Raw genomic sequence first — 21,608 nt, 5'->3', positions numbered from 1 at the left:
CTTCTAATTGATGCGTCCCCAACTTATAGCTAAAATTCTTGTTATTAATCCCTAAATGCATAACCTTACACTTCTCACTATTAAATTTCATCCTATTACTATTACTCCAGTTTACAAGGTCATCCAGATCCTCCTGTATAATATCCCGATCCTTCTCCGAATTGGCAATACCTCCCAGCTTTGTATCATCTGCAAACTTTATTAGCACACTCCCACTTTTTGTGCCAAGGTCAGTAATAAAAAGATTAAATAAGATTGGTCCCAAAACCGATCCCTGAGGAACTCCACTGGTAACCTCCCTCCAACCTGACAGTTTGCCTTTCAGTAGGACCCGTTGCAGTCTCCTCTTTAACCAATTCCTTATCCACCTTTTGATGTTCATATTGATCCCCATCTTCTCCAATTTAACTAATAATTCCCCATGTGGCACAGTATCAAATGCCTTACTGAAATCTAGGTAAATTAGATCCACTGCATTTCCTTTATCTAAAAAATCTGTTACTTTTTCAAAAAAGGAGATTAGGTTGGTTTGGCACGATCTACCTTTTGTAAAACCATGTTGTATTTTGTCCCATTTACAATTGACTTCAATGTCCTTAACTAATTTCTCCTTCAAAATTTTTTCCAGGACCTTGCATACTACAGATGTCAAACTAACTGGCCTGTAGTTACCCGGATCACTTTTTTTTCCTTTCTTAAAAATAGGAACTATATTAGCAATTCTCCAATCATTCGGTACTATTCCTGAGATTCATTAAAAATTCTTGCTAATGGGCTTGCAATTTCAGGTGCCAATTCCTTTAATATTCTTGGATGAAGATTATCTGGGCCCCCCGATTTAGTCCCATTAAGCTGTTTCAGTTTCGCTTCTACCTCTGATATGGTAATATCTACCTCTATATCCTCCTTCCCATTTGTCATGCTACCATTATCCCTAAGATCCTCTTTAGCCTTATTAAAGACTGAGGCAAAGTATTTGTTTAGATATTGGGCCATGCCTAGATTATCTTTAACCTCCACTCCATCCTCAGTGTTAAGCGGCCCCACTTCTTCCTTTTTAGTTTTCTTCTTATTTATATGGCTATAGAACCTTTTACTATTGGTTTTAATTCCCTTTGCAAGGTCCAACTCTACTCGACTTTTAGCCTGTCTCACTTGATCCCTACCTGTTCTGACCTCAATTAGGTAGCTTTCCTTGCTGATCCCTCCCATCTTCCACTCCCTGTATGCTTTCTGCTTCTTCTTAATCACCTCTCTAAGATGCTTGCTCATCCAGCTTGGTCTACAACTCCTTCCTATGAATTTTTCCCCTTTCTTCGGATACAGGCTTCCGATAGCTTCTGCAGTTTTGATTTAAAGTAATCCCAGGCCTCCTCTACCTTTAGATCCATAAATTCTTCAGTCCCTTCCACTTCCCTAACTAATTTCCTTGATTTTTGAAAGTCAGCCCTTTTGAAATCAAAAACCCTAGTTGCAGATTTATTTTTGTTAATCCTTCCATTTGGTTTGAACTGAATTAGCTCATGATCACTTGAGCCAAGATTGTCCCCTACAACCATTTCTTCTATGAGGTCCTCGCTACTCACCAAAATTAAATCTAAAATGGCATCCCCTCTAGTCGGTTCAGCAACTACTTGATGAAGGAATCCATCAGCTATCGCATCTAGGAAAATCTGAGCCCTATTATTATTACTAGCACTGGTCCTCCAGTCTATATCTGGAAAGTTAAAGTCTCTCATGATCATGCAGTTTCCATTAGTATTTACTTTAATAAAGACATTAAAAAGGGCTGTATCCATATCCAAATTAGATCCTGGAGGTCTATAGCACACCCCAAGCACTATTGTAGGAGAGGCTTTACTAGTTTTCTTCCCCAATGTAATTTTTGCCCAGACAGACTCTCTTATCCATTGCATCGCTTATTTCTTTACATTCTACCTCATCATTGATATACAATGCTACTCCACCCCCTTTACCTTTGTTTCTGTCTTTCCTAAAGAGCACATACCCTTCAATACCTGTAGTCCAGTCATGACTACTATTCCACCATGTTTCTGTTATCCCTATAATATCTGGTTTCACTTCCTGCACCAGTAGCTCTAGTTCCTCCATTTTGTTACCTAGACTCCTCGCATTGGTGTACAAACATCTTAATTTTTGCTGTTTGGCCTCGCTCACATTTTGTACCCTATTAGGCACAGTCATTCTACATCCAGTATAACCTATTAGACTAGTATCCACACCGCCCTCACTCCTTATATACATTCTCCTACCCACGGCTGTATCCATTCTTACTTCATCTTCTTCCCTCTCAATGCTAAAATCTGGCGTGGAGATTTTCTGGACATCTCCCATCCATCTCCCCTCAATTCCTAGTTTAAAGCTCTCTTAATCAGTTGTGCCAGCCTCCATCCTAGAAGTCTATTTCCTTCCCTACTCAGATGAAGTCCATCCCGAGAGAACTGACCTCTGTCCGTGAATGCCTCCCAGTGGCCATACATCCCAAAGCCCTCCTTATAGCACCACTGCCTAAGCCATCTGTTGACAGTCATAATCTTGTCTGACCTTTGTTGCCCTTCTCTAGGAACAGGAAGGATCCCGCTAAAGATCACCTGAGCCTCAATTTCCTTAAGCATCTTCCCCAGCCTAGCATAGTCTCCCTTAATACTTTCCAGCGAGAATCTAGCCGTATCATTTGTTCCCACATGAAGGATAATTAGGGGATTCTTTCCCACTCCCTTTAGGATCCTTTTCAACCTCAGGTCTACATCCCGTATCTTAGCACCCGGAAGACAGCACACCCTTCTATTCTCAGGATCAGCTCTCGTTACAGGCCTGTCTATTCTTCTCAATAAAGAGTCCCCGATCACATAGACCTGCCTTTTCCTGGTGACAGTGCTATTCTCCAGTCTCTCCCCTGTTCCCTCTGGCTGCAAGTTCTTTCCATTCCTATTTTCCCTTACAATCTTCTTCAACCCGTCCTGTATCCTCCTGGGGCTCATATTAAGTGTAGTCTCCCTTGACTCTTCCCCTTTTTCTATAGGACTAGCCTCTCTTCTCTTCTTCCTTAACCTTCCACCTTCAACAAGTACCTGCTGAGCCCCTTCTTCATTTTCCAACTCTGCAAACCTGTTCCTAAGCTCTATTTCTCCTTCACTAGCCCGTCTTTTTCTCTGCCTGGTTCTTTGAGTCACATGTTTCCACTGACCACTTTCCTCATCCAGTCTCTCCTCAAAATTCCCCAGCCCTGGTTCCATCTGTTAGTCTGAGCTTTTCCCTTCAGATACCTCATATCTTTGCTCCATCATCTGCTCAAACCCCTTCCTAAACTCAACCAGACTTTCCACCTGCATCTCCAAACCTCGGATCTTTTCCTCCATCAGCTCTATCAGACGGCATTTCATGCAGAAAAAACTCTTTCCGGTTCCCCCTTCCAGGATCATGTACTTACCACAGCTTCCACATCCAGTCATCCTCAATGTGTCTTTCACTACAGGAGTCACTCCCACAGCTGCCTCTGTATCTGTCATCTCCTTCCCACCTAAATCCTGTTAATCTGGGAAACACAAGCCACACCAAAAAGACCACAACCCCCCAGCAAAAGCAAACCCAAACAAACCCTTAGTTTGCAATCTAAGGTCCAGATTGCAATAGCCTTAAGTCAGACTGAATAATACCTTAAACCACAAGCAGTCCCACTGAATTTAATAAGACTTCTTGTGGTGTAAGGTTCTACTCTGCGTGCATAAAGGTATCAGGATCTGGTCTTAAATTAAGCAGTGATAGAACATGAAGAGAACAGATGAAAGAGCATGGATCTTAAAGACTAGTCTTAAAGCAAATAATGAGTCTTTTATGTTAAGGACTCCTATGGTTTGATATTTTTAAACAGATTTAAAATGGAACATAGGAATTGCCATTCTGGGTCAGACCTATGGTCCATCAATTCCAGGATCCGGTAGTGGCCAGCCCCAAATGCTTTGGAGGAAGGCATAAGAACCCATTGTAGGTAGAAGTGGGATAATTTGCTCCTAAACTATACTAATTAGTGATTGTCTTAAGACCTGAAGCATGAAGCTTTCTATCCCCTACACTTTTTTCAGCATTAACCACTAAAACTCTGGATATTCCTGATACCCCTATAAATGTCCAATCCTTCTTTGAATTTTGCTAATGAGCAAGAGAGGAGCAGCAGATGGAACAGAAGAGGTGGTCAGCAGTGGAAAGGAAGGTTAAAAAGAAGAGATTCTGAGGCTGGACTTGAAGGAAGAGCATGGAGATGCTTGGTGCACAAGAATGGGGACAACATTCTAGATGTAGAAAGCAACACGGAAAAAACAGGAATATGACACCATAGGAGAAGATGGACTACATTAAAGAACATATCCTCTCCCCAGCATAAAGCTAGAGTAAAATTATACCAACCATACAAGTTCTGTTTTGGTTTGAGTGGGTACAGCCCCCTCCACACCCAGTCCTTCCTCTGTGCATGCTTCTTCCGATTTGTGAGCACACAGGTAAAAGAAAATATGAGAACGCTACTGTACTCCATTTGTGGGAGAAATATGTGGCAAGCTGCAAAATGCTTTGCCTGAAAATGCAGTTTATTACAAACAGCATTTATATGGGACATTCATTTGTCTGCTTAAACTTCTATTTCCCCTCCCAAATGCAAGAAAACACTTTCTCAGAAGACGCTAATATTCTGTTCCACTGACAATTCCATTGAACGCTATTGTTTTTCTAGTTATTAGCATAGCCAATGTTTTACTAGCAGCAGTATGCACTCAAACATTAATACACAATAGTGGTGCACAGTATAAATGGTTAGACACAAAGATAAAGGTATATTTTATGTTTACTTGTAGTAAAACACAAGTAAGCTTACTGTTTTTGTTTCCCCATGATTTGCTCTTCAGTAGTAGAACTAACTAACAGCATTCAGCGAGTGTGGTGATGGGAAGAGTATAAGAACATGAGGAGAAAAGAGATCTAATCAAAGTCCCCTTGTCTTTTATATTTTCCAATCCCTTTTAATAAAGTGAGATACTTCCGGTATTATAAAAAACATTGTGACCCTTGTAACGCTACAAAACACTGATACAAAATGTGAATAGTACAATGTTCAGTATATATATAAAACATATTTATATTTTAATATATTATATTTATTTCTACATAAACAGGCTATAAATATTATATGTGCCATATTTGCCTTATACTCGTGGTTCCCAGCATTTGACATTATAGTACAAAAACCCTTAAAAAAAATAAAATAGATAAAGAAACTCAGTAGAAATAGCTGTACATTTTAAAAATCTTGTACATATACAGTGTTATCGTTACAGTTCTGGGCTACAAGAACACAGTTAAAAGCCAGTACAATAATTAATTAAGTTGAAAAATCACCACTCCTAGAAGTTTGAGCTGCCATGTAATAAGTCATTGATACTCAAGAGTTTATGGGGCAAATTCTCTACTGCTGTACATTGGAGCTGTGTCACTTTATACCAGCACAGAATTTGGCCTTCTATGGGAGGAAAAAGAGTTTAAAAATAAGTTATAGATCGCCTTAGGTAACTTCTACTTTCATTTCTACTTGTTCCAGGGCCTGATCCATTGTCTATTAAAGTCCATGAGAATTATTTGCATATACTTTAGGCGGTTGTTGGATCAGGCCCAAATTCACTGACTTCACTGGGAAACTCTTACCCAAAGAAATACAGCTCATCAGGTCTTACCAAGGCAAATGTGTTTTCTGTCAAGGAGAGCAACCATCAACCTTGTCTTTGTTTAATTCAGTCTACATTTAGTCAGAAACCTTCAATTAGACACAGAGCTTAAATCGGAATTTTTTTTGTTTTTGTTTTTTTTTTTGTAGGGGTCTCAGTAAAAAATAATTCTGAAACAAGAAACCAACACAGTGATATTTCCTTCCTGGAGCCCAGCCGCAAGGAGAAACAAAAGGCATGCATGGCTGGAGCTTTATTTTGTACAACTGGAAGCACAAAGCGCCCTGCTGAATGCTATACCATTGCCTGTAGTCTTTACACCATTGGACAGACACTTAGTGTCAACATGTGTTTCATTTGGGTCTCAAAATCCACAACCCGACTTTGTAATCAGAGAAACAAAATACATATGTTCACGGCAGTGACAGCACTCTGCAACTTATCATGAGCAACCGATGTCTCTTGAACAAGCATCTTGTGGCTCATCACTGCGCAATTTGCTACGTGATACTCATGTCCTTCTTGTGAAGGCGGGTGTCCTGTGTATAAGCCCTGAATACAAACAGCCTAAGAAATACAGGAACATTCCATATGATTTCCTGTTGTTTGTTTTGTTCTAAACCGTAGGTGAGCTGAGTGGAACACCAGTGTCGTAGGTAAGTGTCTGTGTGCAGCACCTTTGAGGTGTGTCCTCTCTGGTGCTCAATAGTTCTGTCTCTTCACTAGAGTAAACTGTGGTGTCCATGTCATCAGAATGATATCCTGACTGGTAGCCACTCGTCTGGTTTGATGCTTCAGACATCACAGATTCATTACTTTTACTGGGCACCAGCACACTGCAAGAGAAATAGAAACAACATTGAAATAACTTCTGAGAGTTTCCTTTGGAGGCCATCATTAGGCATATCAACTTGTACAAACCTCTCTTCTCCAAAACCAGCATGAAGCAAAGCAAAGTTGTCGTTAGCAAGGGTGGCTTGTACGCTGATATAAAAGCTTTTTTAAACATGCACCGGATTATAAGAGAGATGGTTTTTCCCTTCACTCCCCTATGACATGTAATATGCATCCTGTACAGGGAGCATTCTTATGGCAGTACAGGCTGACTGTGGGATATAAACTGGGCCTCAGAGTGAAGTGGAATGAAAGCTTGGAAATGTATCCATGCATTGCAGTGTGAGGTTGCAATTGTAATTACAGTGAACCTTTGCTTGGAATGAAGTTGTCCTAGAAAAATAAGACCTTCAGAGGGGTTTTCACAGGAGTAGGTGAGGCTTTAGCTGTGTGAATCCCACTGACTTTTAGCTGAGTCTCAGAACTAAAATCCCGTACAATGCCTGAAATTTACCCCTTACGTCCTTCCAGCTCTTTGAAAATCATGGGTCTGCTTTTAAATAGATTTTAATAGAGAAACCCTCAGTACTGTTATGAACAGGCTATAATCAGAACCACTCAAATGTATGCCATTGGCCCAGTATTCTCTAGTTGGTAGGGTAAAGGTGGAGAAAATAGCACAAGTTCTCTCTGTGCTGCTGCTGCTTAAAGTTCTGAATAGCCGTGGTGTACAGCACAGTGACAGCTACAACGTCCTAGGAGACCTGGGACTTGTTACAAGACACAGACAACCAGGCGGGCAGTGGGTTATTTTCTATGTTTTATATGACACACGAAGGCCATCCAGAGAAGAGTCTGTCTTTTACAACAACTCATAGCCTAAGCATCTTCTGTAAACTGGATAGTCTTATTCCATCATATTTGCTGGCTGACCCTTACCTAAAGGGAACTGTCACTTGCTGTGCTCTGTCTTCCAGTGTCTTCAGCTCTTCAGATGCAAGAACCATCCCACTGTCTGTCTGATTGTCCTTTAAAGAGCCAAAGAGAGGCCGGAAATTGATCAGATGGAAACACACACAAAAATGGAAAAGCAGCACAAGGAATATGAAGGGATTGAACAAAAGACAGACTTACATCTTGAACAACTTTTACAGCAGGTACTAAGGGCACATCTTCAAATGTTTTCACACTCACAGGTCGGCTTTTTCTTTTACTATCTTGTCGGTACGGACTGTAAAGAGAAGAATGGGTTTGTTTTCATGAGCCGTTGTTTGGGTGAAAATGACACAGATGATATCAGACTCCTTTATCTTTCAACAACAAAGTTAATCATTTGTCAAAACATATTATGCAAACCTTAACTGAAAAGGGGAAACTGGCTAGAAAGTGGCATGTTTCTGACCTGTGGCTGCTAAAACTCCAAGCAAATCCTAAGAAACACCTTTTAAAAAACAACCAACTCCTTTTCTGAGTGATGCTGCAAGTTTCGTTTCCTGCAAACTCCACATAAAAGTCTATCAAACAAAGAACCTTGGACCACAATTGTATGTCTCTTTTTTTGGGCTGTACTTCTGAGACTCCTAGCTGGACCTCAGTCATCTACAGCAAACAGAGCTGTCTACATGTTCAACATTTCCCCTTTCTTGAAGGCTCTTCTCCAAAAGAAGCCCTCCAAGCAGGAGGGAGTTCAGTAACCCAGTGACAAAAAAAAACAGCAGTGGCCTACCACGGAGGACACAGATGCCCAAATCAGCAGCAACCTCAGAGTTCCCTCTCTATCGAAGTGTAATGAAATGTACCTTGTTTCCAAGCTAGCCTACCTAAAACTAATTCAAGAGCTGCAGCAATACTGGCTGTGACCTAAGAAGGGACCACACCAACTTTACTTCTGGAAGAGGGGGAGTCAATGGGACAAAAGGCATCTCGGTATGCTACAGTGAGATTCTAGTCTGCTTTGTTGGTTGCAAAATGCTTCCAGCTCCAGGAACATAAAAATAAATCTATCCAAAGTCACATTTCATATTCCCTGCTCTCCGCCTCTTAGGGCAACACTCCCACTGCTGTTTCATCAGAACAGATTAAAAAAAATGTGGAAGGCCCCTTTAAAACATATATTACCAATGTTGGTTTTTTCCTTTTAATCATTACAGAATAACAGGAAGAGTGGGTTGGGAAAGCCATATAGGAAGTGTTACAAATGGAAAATGAGAGCAATGCTTTCAATTATATCAAATGTTTTCATCTTTTAAATGTAAATATTATCGACCATTACTCTATTAAAACATGGTATTTAGGTGTTTAGTTATAGTACCTTGATTTCAACGGAAGTCCTAAGTGCACTGTTCCTATCTATTATTTTCCCTAACCCTATACTAAAGGAGGATAGGGCTTGATCCTGCACCAACAAAGTCAATGGGAGCTTTGTCATTGACTTTCATGGATGCAGAATCAGTACCCCTGCAATAATTAAACTGGGGCAGAGTGGTCTGAAGAGACTTTCTGGTTCTTATATGAAATTCTTCAGTGGATTCTATCTCTGTTCTTGTCTCTTGCAACAAACCCCTCCAAGTCACCCCTGCTTCTTCTGAGGCAGCAGAAAGACACTGGCAACCATCCCTGGCATCCTGACCTCTTGAGGCTACAGTAGGAACAACAGATACGCCTAGGTGAGAAAATTCCTTCCTCCTCCACAACTTATGCAGATAAGCCCTTTCTTAAGTCCATATGCACAAGCTAGGTGCGGATTCTGGAGTTTGGTCTTAAGTAAGCCTTCACTGTACACTGTTGGATAAGATTGCAGGCTCTCTGCAACAGGGATCATCTCTTTGGTACATGTTTTTACAGTGCCTACCACAACAGAACCCTGATCCATGACTCGGGCCCCTAGGTGATGCCAGAACACAAGTAATACAGAATAAATAAGTATAATCAGTAACAGTGCCATTTAACTAAACTTCCATTAGCCATCAGTTCATGACCCACCTAACAATGTGCTCATTTTCTGGGTAGAAATATCAGGGGACTTGTGTAAAGATAAGCTTTTATTAATGAACCCATCACTAGGTCTATCATCCTTACCACACCAGAGTGTGTTACAAGAATATGAACAGACCAGAAAAGAATGACTAGACGTTTTCTAAGGGCTAGCTAACAATACTATCACAGCACTTTTGGACGAGAGATTGAACTCTTTAAAGGGTGGCAGGGGAAAATGGAGGTTACACAGGTGTTTCAGAAGCTAAGAAACTAGTTTCAGAGTAGCAGCCATGTTAGTCAGTATTTGCAAAGAGAAAGGAAGACTTGTGGCACCTTAGAGATTAACAAATTTATTTGAGCATAAGCTTTCATGAGCTACATGAATGCATCTGATGGAGCGGTAGCTCACGAAAGCTTATGCTCAAATAAATTTGTTAGTCTCTAAGGTGCCACAAGTCCTCCTTTTCTTTTTAAGAAACTAGTGTTTTGCAGATCCTCCTATAGAGACTCTATGGCTTTATTCTTATCCCTATGAACAAAAGTTAAATATGGCCCACAGCAGCTGAAATCTCTTCCTTTCATTTTTCCTCCCCCAACCTGAACACAACTGCCTAGAGGCCACAATGGGATGTTCACCATATAAAATACCTAATTCCTGCTGTGTTGTCATAATGGAATTTAGGATCGCAGGCTTCCTCTTCCGCCATACAGGAAACAGGTGAGGTTGGCAAAGAGAGTCCAGAATCCTCATCCATGTTCAGTGATACCATTAGAGGAAGGACAATGTAATCTTTACCATCCTGTAGAATACAGTGAAAAAAGTCAGAGTAAAATATATATAAGCATTGTAAATAACAATTCTTACAATAAAAGTTAAAGCTATGGTGGGCTACTTTATTTGACTATAAACAGTATATTATATTTGCTGGAGCATACATCAAAAGGTCTGAACTTACAGGGATATTGTCAAAGAGTTTTAGAACAAAATGTAGACTTTCTAATGGTTTTACATATCTGAGTAAGCAATCAAATGATTACTTTTTAATTTTTTATATCAGTTACAACTGTAAGCTTCCTATCGTGATCTGGCTTTCTGCCCAGGGCCCTAGCGAGTCTAACGCTGGCCATGCTTGGCGGATCCCCTGAAACCTGCCCGCAGCCCCCCAGGGGCCTTGGACCCCTGGTTGAGAAATACTGTTCTAGAGCAGTACTGGAAAGTGAAACTGACCAATCTATAAGAATTATCCAATCTGAGTGAAATGCAAAAGGTGAACAATAAGCAGAGATAACAAAAAGATAAAAATATTTCAGTGTTAAATAGTCTAAAATGATATAAGTAACAATAAGGATTTTTTAAAATGAATTTTATAGACAGTGTACCCGTCAGATAATAATATAGTCACAGATAATTTCTAGTTGCTGAATTTCTAGTTGCTGAAGTCTCCTCACTGATGTATGGTGACAAATTATTTTGACAAGGAATGTATAATTCATTAAAGTAGAGAAGATAAACCAATTATATGTAGTGTGTTACAAATGATTATATTCTTTAAAGTAAATTGGCCTAGATGATTATAATGATCTTTTCTTTCATGATTTCTCAGTTGAATTTATGAATATATAAATAAATACACACACACACACACACACACACACGGCAAGTGGCAGGAAATCCACAGAAATGAGTGTCTGTCTATCTATTATAGTTTCATAGATTCATAGCACCTGCCCAGAATAGCCAATAAAACTCTTAGGTTTCCAGGTGCATGCCCTAACCACTGAGCCATTGGTTATTGAGAAAGGGTGGTGGTGGTTCCTCTTTCTCTCTGATTTTGACCAGAAATTCCATCCTGGACCTCATAGACTCATAAATATTAAGGTCAGAAGGGACCATTATGATCATCTAGTCTGACCTCCTGCACAATGCAGGCCACAGAATCTCACCACCCATTCCTGCGAAAAACCTCTCACCTATGTCTGAGCTATTGAAGTCCTCAAATCATGGTTTAAAGACTTCAAGGTGCAGAGAATCCTCCAGCAAGTGACCCGTGCCCCGTGCTACAGAGGAAGGCGAAAAACCCCCAGGGCCTCTTCCAATCTGCCCTGGAGGAAAATTCCTTCCCAACCCCAAATATGGCGATCAGCTGAACCCTGAGCATATGGGCAAGATTCACCAGCCAGATACCCAGGAAAGAATTTTCTGTAGTAACTCAGATCCCACCCCATCTAACATCCCATCACAGACCATTGGGCCTATTTACCATGAATATTTAAAGATCAATTAGTTACTTATATGGTCCCATTATCACAGTATCTGAACACCTCATGGTCTTTAATATATTTCTCCTCCCAACACCTCTGAGAGGTAAGGAAGTGCTACTACCCCCATTTTACAAATGGGGAACTGAGTCACAGAAAAACTAACTGTCTTGCTTGGGGTCCCACAGGAAGTCTGTAGCAGAGGAGGACACTGAACCCAGGTGCCCTGAATTCTGGGCTAATGCCCTTACCACTGGCATTTGTGTAGTTACCAAACAGTCAGTGGGAAGTGGAACCTGAACAAATGAAGTGGTGTACAGGATACAGCTGGCTCCCTAGACTAATCCCAAAGCTATCCATATGGTCAATCTGAGGGGATAGTGGGAAGCCTTGCTGGGAGGGAGGGTTAGACATGGGCCAGGTTTTGTTATCACAAATCTCTGTGACCTGGGCCATCCTATTCAGCCATCTGCCTCAGGTGATGTGGTATAACAATGACCCAACAAGGCACCACTGCAGAATATTGTAGTATTGGTACAATATCTATATTTCACATACCTGACGAACATTGGCTTGCAGTAAGTTTCCCAGGTGCTCCACTAATTCAGAAAAAGTAGGTCTTTGCTTAGGTTCTCCATGCCAGCAGTCCAGCATCGTCTGATATCTAGTGGGATAAAACCACGACAATATCAGGGCAATGAGGAGAGCATATTCTACCTACACAGATGATTGCTATTACCATAAAGCATATTTGTAAGTTCCTACATTTCTGGTGTTGTATAGTCTGGTGCTCTCATCCTTGTTCCTTCTTTCAGTCTTCTACAAAACTCCTCATCAATTTTTACACCAGGATATGGCGAAGCTCCTAAAATGATAACCTTTTTTTAAGAAGACATTTAAAATTCTGAGCCTGATTTTCAACCAAATGATTTGTACATGAAATAACTGCTATTATATGAACAAGTCAGGCAATTAGAGATGTTTGCATGTGCAATTACCCAATTTGCATGCAAAGTCAAAACTTTCAAAAAAAATGTCACTTTTTTCAACCAGCTCTATTGTTAAAATTAGAGGTTCAGTAGCAAATAAAAGTGACTTACCTAATGAAAATATCTCCCATAGCAGAATGCCGAAGGACCATACGTCACTCTGAATGGTATATACTCTGTCAAAAATGGTTTCTGGTGCCATCCATTTTAGGGGTAATCTGGCCTGAATGCATTTTAAAAAAATAATTAAATTTTAGTAAGAGACAGGAAAAAGAGAACACTGTTTCCAAAAACAATCTGTTAAAAATAGAATAGTTAATTCGAATTAAAGGTCTCCAACATTTATTCTCCAAAACTTACATCTCCTTTCCTGACATAATCTGGGTCTTTGTAGATGTCTCGTGCCAAGCCAAAATCACAGATTTTGACCACGTTATTCTGTGATAAGAGGATATTACGAGCAGCCAAGTCCCTATGAATGCACTGCAAAGGGAACAAAACAAGTTTATAGGTTGGCTGTTGTTGAACTCTCTGCTCAAAGAATTGATCTATTTCACATCTGTTCTGACCTCACTCTCAGAGGCCAGATATTTCTTAAATCCTATTAAGTAAAATAAATCCCAACGTCAACAGAGTTACTGATTTTTAAGTGGCTTTTTTGATGATTGTAACTGACCTGAAAACAAAAGTCTTTCTGAGCCAAGTCCAAACACACATCTGTTTAACCAATAAGCAGCCATGGCCCTTGAGGTTAGCCAATTAATTATCCCAGGAAGCTGATGCAAAACAGGTTAGGATCGGATTACCACAGATTTACTGTGGTGTGTATACAAATCCACATTCCCCATCGCATCTATGACACTTCACCCTTTTTAATATACTTGAAATGGTGAAAAATGTCATATGACAGGCCCAATGTTGAGATTATTCTCTGCTGGAAATAATTAAAGATGGGAAAGTACATCTCTCTATCTCTGCCGGTATGACAGCTACCATCATGGCCAATGCACCAGGGACTTCCATAGCTAAACTCACAGGACTCTCTACAGCTTGACCTACAGGCTCTGGAGCTGGGGTCTGTAACCAACTCTCATGCTCTGTAGATCAGGCACAGAGGGGGACATAACACACACCCTACCTGACCGGTAGGTTACACATGCAGGATTGTTCTTATATATTTTTCATGCCTTGACAAATGCCCTTTTAAATGACTAAAACAAAGGAACTCTCCAATCTTTCCATGGGAGACTATTCTACATTCTAACAGATACCACCATTGGTCATATATCCAGATATCCAGCCTAATTTTGCCTTTGCATATTACCTAATATTCCTTGTTTTTATGCCCTGTGCCACCATTAAGAATTCCTCTTTTTGGTGTTTACAGCCTTCAGAATATTTGCGAATGATTAGCTATTGTTTGGCCCAGTTATACAAAGTTAGGATCAAATCCTGATGGGGAATCTGCTCAGGGCTGAAATGCAGGGGAAATGTGGTGTTTCTTTTGTGTTAGCAGGTCAGGCGGAAATCCATCAAGGGGAGATTCACAGTGCCCACAAACATGCATCTCTTAGTCTACAATGTCTCTGTGCAGTGTCATGAACAGACGCTTCCATCCTTCCCACTGCCCTACAGAGCAATTTCTTCAGAGCAAAGCCTTTTTATTCTAACATGGCTCTTCTTATCAGGAATTGGTCCCTCATTCCTTTTAATCTTTCCTCAGATGTCATTCCCTCGAGTTACTTTATTATTCTTTTATGAATCAGAGAACAATGAACCTTATACAAATTGCTAACCTTCATGTCAATCAAAGCACCTCATATGGGCTGTTTCACTTTGTAATATTAATGGCGCCGACATTTTTTGGAGCAATCAGAAAATGTTGTGAGTGGTTGCCAGTCCAATGACTAACCTATTGCTTCCTTCTATGAACCTGTAGCATCATTTTCTACAATGGTTAACCATATGAAAAATGCCATTTCCCTGAAAAAATTCTTACTTTGCGTGAAGCCAAGAACTCCATCCCCCTGGCCACCTGGAAGCTATAACAGATAAGGTCCTCCATGCTCAGAGGATTCTTGCAAAGGTCTTCAGAAGCTGCTGTAAGGAGCAAGATGACAACAATCAAACATGCTCTCTATTTCAGATTTCACCTACGGATGTTTCTTATTTAAAATACATTGTCAAATCCCGTGACCAGTAGTCAGCACTTTACATTACTGTACGAGAGACCCAGGTTCAAATCTAAGGCTTGATTATTTGTTTCCAGAGTTTACAAGACTTGGGAGAGCTGCAAAAATCAGCTCATGTAGTCCCTAGTAAAAGGAAAGTCTTGCAGCAATCCCAGTGGATGAGCTAAGAGTGGAACTGAAGGGAGTTCTCATTCCGCCCCCATTAGGGAAGAAAGTGCAAAAGTTTGTGAATCATAGAAAAATTGTTACTTGAAGGAGGAAGACATTTAATCTCACACTCTAGCAAACTGGAGGGGTAAGGTCCATAACCACACCTGCTAATGGCCCAGTCCTTGCTCAGTCATAACATCATTAGGATATTTGCTGAGTAAGAACTGCTATACTGGGTAGAATGATCTGATTATAACTCCAATCCCGCTACTGTATAGTTAGGCTTGGAAGGATCAGTAAACACTGATTTTACCATACACACAAAACCATATTTGTATCAATGATAATAGAAATGTACAGCTAGGCAAAGTAAGCAAATGCTACTTGAGAATTTATTAGGATTTGATTTAAAGATATTTACTTTGTATGTTTTGACAACTCGTGTTTTAAGGGTTATGCAGCTTAACTTTTTGAATCTCAATGTCTGTGCAATGTCATGTCCCATGTCTGTGCAAAACTTTTAAAAACTTTTAAAATAAACCCTAATTCCCTTGAAATTATACATCAAATAAAGTTGAATTCTGCCAAGTCTACATTTAGTTGAACTGTGGCCTCCCTCCAGATGAGCCTGATCAAAGTGCTGAGCCCTAAGGCAGCCCTACCAATGACAAATGGCCCAAAACTAAGGGAGCACAAATCCTACCTTCTTCTTCCTCTACATCACTGAGGGATCTCTCCTCCACAAATCCCGAGCTCGTCGAGCTCTGGCTGCTTGTGATGCTGTCTAAGCGTCGCTTCAAGTCCGCTGAGATTTCACCAACATAGTTTTCTTTCCCCTGCCTAAATCTGGTATTTTTAGTCTAGAAAGGAAAAATAATCCAAGGCAGAAGTGATATTGCACAGTGTATAAATCAGGGAAGTCACTGAGCATCAGAGGCGGAGAGAAGGCATGGAGGAGGCACTTAACCTGCTAGTGACCCCCTCCATGGGGGTGCAGCAGCCCACCACCTTCATATGTCAGTCAGCAGCACTTATAAGCAGGTGCTACTACATTCTGTAGCTTGCTGAACTAGCATGTTGTCAGGTCACTTCCCCCTCACTCTGTTACTGGATCCCTCCACTCTTCCACTCATGCCACTATTCATTCCTTTGCTTCTTCTCCCACTGCAAAGTCCATCCCACCCCCACAAACACACCCATCTCATTTACCTGCTTCTGCTCTTATGCCACCAAATGCCTCTGGGGATAGGCCTAACCCCACGCAGACTCCCACCTCTCCTGCTTCACTTTTGCTATATTCTTGCCAAACAAAACTGCTTTCCATCCTCACAGATTCCCATCCCCATAATCCCCATTGCTTATCTGGAGTAGCATTGTATATCAATGATGAGGTAGAATGTAAAGAAATAAGAAGTGATGGAACAGATAAGACAGAGTCTGGGCAAAAATTACATTGGGGAAGAAAACTATTAGAACCTCTCCTGGGATAGTGCTTGGGGTGTGCTATAGATCGCCAGGATCTAATTTGGATATGGATAGAGCCCTCGTTAATGTTTTTAATTAAGTAAATACTAATGGAAACTGCATTATCATGGGAGACTTTAACTTCCCAGATATAGACTGGAGGACCAGTGCTAGTAATAATAATAGGGCTCAGATTTTCCTAGATGCAATAGCTGATGGATTCCTTCATCAAATAGTTGCTGAACCGACTAGAGGGGATGCCATTTTAGATTTGGTTTTGGTGAGTGGTGAGGACCTCATAGAAAAAATGGTTGTAGGGGACAATCTTGGTTCAAGTGATCATGAGCTAATTCAGTTCAAACTGAATGGAAGGATTAACAAAAATAAATCTGCAACTAGGGTTTTTGATTTCAAAAGGGCTGACTTTCAAAAATTAAGGAAATTAGTTAGGGAAGTGGATTGGACTGAAGAACTTATGGATCTAAAGGTAGAGGAGGCCTGGGATTACTTTAAATCAAAACTGCAGAAGCTATCGGAAGCCTGTATTCCAAGAAAGGGGAAAAAATTCATAGGCAGGAGTTGTAGACCAAGCTGGATGAGCAAGCATATCAGAGAGGTGATTAAGAAAAAGCAGAAAGCATACAGGAAGTGGAAGATGGGATGGATCAGCAAGGAAAGCTACCTTATTGAGGTCAGAACATGTAGGGCTAAAGTGAGACAGGCTAAAAGTCAAGTATAGTTGGACCTTGCAAAGGGAATTAAAACAAATAGTAAAAGGTTCTATAGCCATATAAATAAGAAGAAAACAAAGAAAGAAGAAGTGGGACCGCTAAACAATGAGGATGGAGTGGAGGTTAAGGATAATCTAGGCATGGCCCAAAATCTAAACAAATACTTTGCCTCAATCTTTAATAAGGCTAAAGAGGATCTTAGGGATAATGGTAGCATGACAAATGGGAATGAGGATATGGAGGTAGATATTACCATATCTGAGGTAGAAGCAAAACTCGAACAGCTTAATGGGACTAAATTGGGGGGCCCAGATAATCTTCATCCAAGAACATAAAGGAATTGGCATGTGAAATTGCAAGCCCATTAGCAAGAATTTTTAATTAATCTGTAAAATCAGGGGTTGTACCGTATGATTGGAGAATTGCTAACATAGTTCCTATTTTTAAGAAAGGGAAAAAAAGTGATCCGGGTAACTACAGGCCTGTTACTTTGACATCTGTAGTATGCAAGGTCTTGGAAAAAATTTTGAAGGAGAAAGTAGTTAAGAAAATTGAGGTTAATGGTAAATGGGATAAAATACAACATGGTTTTACAAAAGGTAAATTGTGCCAAACCAACCTGATCTCCTTCTTTGAGAAAGTAACAGATTTTTTAGACAAAGGAAATGCAGTGGATCTAATTTACCTAGATTTCAGTAAGGCGTTTGATACCGTGCCACATGGGGAATTATTAGTTAAATTGGAAAAGATGGGGATCAATATGAAAATTGAAAGGTGGATAAGGAATTGGTTAACAGGGAGACTACAGAGGGTCCTACTGAAACGTGAACTGTCAGGCTGGAGGGAGGTTACCAGTGGAGTTCCTCAGGGATCAGTTTTGGGACCCATCTTATTTAATCTTTTTATTACTGACTTCGGCACAAAAAGTGGGAGTGTGCTAATAAAGTTTGCAGATGATATAAAGCTGGGAGGTATTGCCAATTTAGAGAGAGACCGGGATAACATACAGGAAGATTTGGATGACCTTGTAAACTGAAGTAATTGTAATAGGATGAAATTTAATAGTGAGAAGTGTAAGAATTTTAGTTATAAGCTGGGGACGCATCAATTAGAAGTAACGGAGGAGGAGAAGGACCTTAGAGTATTGGTTGATCATTGGATGACTATGAGCCGCCAATGTGATATGGCCGTGAAAAAAGCTAATGCGGTCTTGGGATGCATCAGGCGAGGTATTTCCAGTAGAGATACGGTGGTGTTAGTACCGTTATACAAGGCACTGGTGAGACCTCACCTGGAATACTGTGTGCAGTTCTGGTCTCCCATGTTTAAGAAGGATGAATTCAAACTGGAGAAGGGCTGCTAGGATGATCCGAGGAATGGAAAACCTGTCTTATGAAAGGAGACTCAAGGAGCTTGGCTTGCTTAGCCTAACCAAAAGACGTTTGAGGGGAGATATGCTTGCTCTCTATAAATATATCTGAGGGATAAATACCGGAGAGGGAGAGGAATTATTTAAGCTCAGTACCAGTGTGGACACAAGAACAAATGGATATAAACTGGTCATTGGGAAGTTTAGACTTGAAATTAGACGAAGGTTTCTAACCATCAGAGGAGTGAAGTTTTGGAATAGCCTTCCAAGGGAAGCAGTGGGGGCAAAAGACCTATCTGGCTTTAAGATTAAACTCGATAAGTTTATGGAGGAGATGGTATGATGGGATAACATGATTTTGGCAATTAATTGATCTTTAACTATTCATGGTAAAATAGGCCCAATGGCTTGTGATGGGATGTTAGATGGGCTGGGATCTGAGTTACTAAGAGAATTCTTTCCTGGGTATCTGGCTGGTGACTCTTGCCCATATGCTCAGGGCTTAGCTGATCGCCATATTTGGGGTCAGGAAGGAATTTTCCTCCAGGGCAGATTGGAAGAGGCCCTGGAGGTTTTTCGCCTTCCTCTGTAGCATGGTGCATGGGTCACTTGCTGGAGGATTCTGTGCTCCTTGAAGTCTTTAAAACATGATATAAGGACTTCAATAGCTCAGACATAGGTGAGAAGTTTTTCGCAGGAGTGGGTGGGTGAGATTCTGTGGCCTGTGTTGTGCAGGTCAGACTAGATGATCATAATGGTCCCTTCTGACCTTAATATCTATGAATCTATGACATTCAACACCCTCTTAAAACCCATCCCCTTTCTTCATCCTCCTCTCTCCCTGCTCTGTAACCAGACACAACAGATTCCTGTTGATCCTCTTTACTCTGCTAACTCCCAAGAGAGGAAGCAGTAGATTGTACTCACCAATATAAAACAGTAAAACTCTCCTTTCCCTGCCCCCAAGGATACAGGAAAAAAACCCTCAGGAAAGTGATACAGTTAAAGGAGGCTCTCATGTAGGAATAAAGACATATGACCTGCAGACTGCAGGGCACCTCTCCAGAGTTCCTAATCCCCTTAAAACTGGCTCCCCCTGCGGCTCTGGATAAGTCTCCTAGGCCAAAATGTTCTATGTAGAAAATCTAAAGCCATATATATTCATGTCCCCCAGAAGTGGCCTGATTCTCAAAGGTGATGAACAGCACCAACTCCTTCTGAAAAATCAGGCCACTGACATAGGGGCCCAGATTTAGACACTGGCCTTCATTTCTCTGCTCCATTTTCCCATCCTTAAAGCAAGGATCTCAAAAAGGCGCAGGGAGGATTAGTTAGATCTTTGGAGAAAGCTTTGAAGATGAAACGATAAATTGGCTGGAGAAATTGATTTACGAGGAAAGATTAAAAGTGCTCTATATGGATAGCCTGGCTAAACAATGAACAAGGGGGACGTGATAGCAGTTTACAGAAGGGTATAAACACAAGCAGGGAGTGAAGTGATTTAAAGTGGTACAAGCTAGTTTGACTAACAGTAATGAGCTGAAATTAAGGGAAAAAATTGGGCTGATTATCAGGAAAAATTCCCTGGCAGATACAGCAGACTGTAGAATAGTTTGCCAAGAAAAATGGTAGATGTCTCCTCTTTGTACATTTAAAGCTTAGAATAAGAAACTAACTATATTGTATGGGCATGGGGTTTGACTAGACGACCTGTAATGCCTTTTCTATATTGAATTTCTGTGGTAAATGCTAAAGATTATCATAATTAATATTAATACAAAGACACATCCCCAATAATCCTCAAGCTTTCCACTTAGAATATAAAAAGAGTTTTAAAAATAAAGGTACATCATTCCTTAGCCTCTGTTTTTAATTTTGACAATGACAGCAGACTGTACCTTGTACGGCACAAATTCACTTCTCTTGCTCCTTAAGTAAGTTGACAAATTTCCAAATTTGCAGTATTCCACAATCACCATAAGTGGGCCTGCATGAAACATGAACCAATTAATTAGAAAGGCTATTTAATTTTCCAGTTCAGCCCAGCTAAAAATATGTATTCTTCTAAAAATCATTCCACCACCTTTCCAAATAATTTTAAAGAGAATATCCACAATATAGACAGCAAAACTCTGTTCAAAGAAGGAAAGTGACACTGGGAGATGGGGGAAATAGCATTTCATGCCAAATTTTTCAAAAAGCAGAGGCCTCATTTTGCATGTGAAAATGTGTATGAATTGTGTGCTTATATTTACATGTGCAAACAGCTATGACAACAAATGCAAATTAGCTCACTGTGCATGCAAATATCCATATACACTGATATTTGCATGCACAGTCATGCAATTAACCACCCAATTGCAGTAAACTACTTTCATGTACACATAACTGTTCATGCATCTTTGTGCATGGAGCTGAGTCTCCATGTTTTAAAATATTTGGTTCTTAAAGCCCAATCTGCAAACACAGGTACCCTAATGAGCTGCCCAGATGTTGTATGCCGATGCTCAAATTGGGTTACTTGGACATTTGGAAATGCTGATCTAAAATCCAAGTATTGAATATAGGCTTCTTATTTTGGCATCTACAAGTAATAATTGGCCCTATGTCTATCTTTAGAAAGATTTATGGGATTCTTCTTCTTCTTCCCAGTAATGTACTATAGTTATGGAACTGCGTGAAGGAAATTCTTAGTCTAACTGTATTAATATTAAAATTACGACTGAGTCAGCTTCTTTGGCATGTTATTACAAAGTTACTTGTTCTAAATATCTTCCAAACTAGTGAACGATGCTGGGCTTGTTACACCAAAACTGTTGCAACTGTAAGTAAAATAGATTTAATCATCCAAATTTGGATCCAGACTCATAATCACCTTTTATCCCAGAGCTGAGAAGAGTGGTACAATTTGT

General features: G+C 40.3%; 1 protein-coding gene across 1 annotated transcript in view; it reads right to left on the bottom strand.

Moving 5' to 3' along the window:
- Window positions 1-5,017: 5,017 nt before the first annotated feature.
- Window positions 5,018-21,608, bottom strand: part of KDR (kinase insert domain receptor) — a 45,696-nt gene continuing 29,105 nt past the window's right edge. Inside the window, exons 20-30 of the mRNA XM_038400398.2 lie at window positions 20,595-20,683; window positions 15,836-15,992; window positions 14,790-14,887; window positions 13,151-13,273; window positions 12,902-13,013; window positions 12,567-12,666; window positions 12,360-12,465; window positions 10,191-10,342; window positions 7,701-7,797; window positions 7,506-7,594; window positions 5,018-6,568 (exon numbers count right to left, since the gene is read on the bottom strand). Of these exons, the coding sequence (XP_038256326.1) occupies window positions 6,349-6,568; window positions 7,506-7,594; window positions 7,701-7,797; window positions 10,191-10,342; window positions 12,360-12,465; window positions 12,567-12,666; window positions 12,902-13,013; window positions 13,151-13,273; window positions 14,790-14,887; window positions 15,836-15,992; window positions 20,595-20,683 (1,343 nt within the window). The 3' untranslated portion in view covers window positions 5,018-6,348. The remainder of the gene's footprint in view (window positions 6,569-7,505; window positions 7,595-7,700; window positions 7,798-10,190; window positions 10,343-12,359; window positions 12,466-12,566; window positions 12,667-12,901; window positions 13,014-13,150; window positions 13,274-14,789; window positions 14,888-15,835; window positions 15,993-20,594; window positions 20,684-21,608) is intronic.

Source organism: Dermochelys coriacea, chromosome 4 (genome assembly GCF_009764565.3).
Source record: "Dermochelys coriacea isolate rDerCor1 chromosome 4, rDerCor1.pri.v4, whole genome shotgun sequence".
NCBI classification, from domain to species: Eukaryota; Metazoa; Chordata; order Testudines; family Dermochelyidae; genus Dermochelys; species Dermochelys coriacea.
This window is presented reverse-complemented; position numbering and strand designations above follow the sequence as displayed.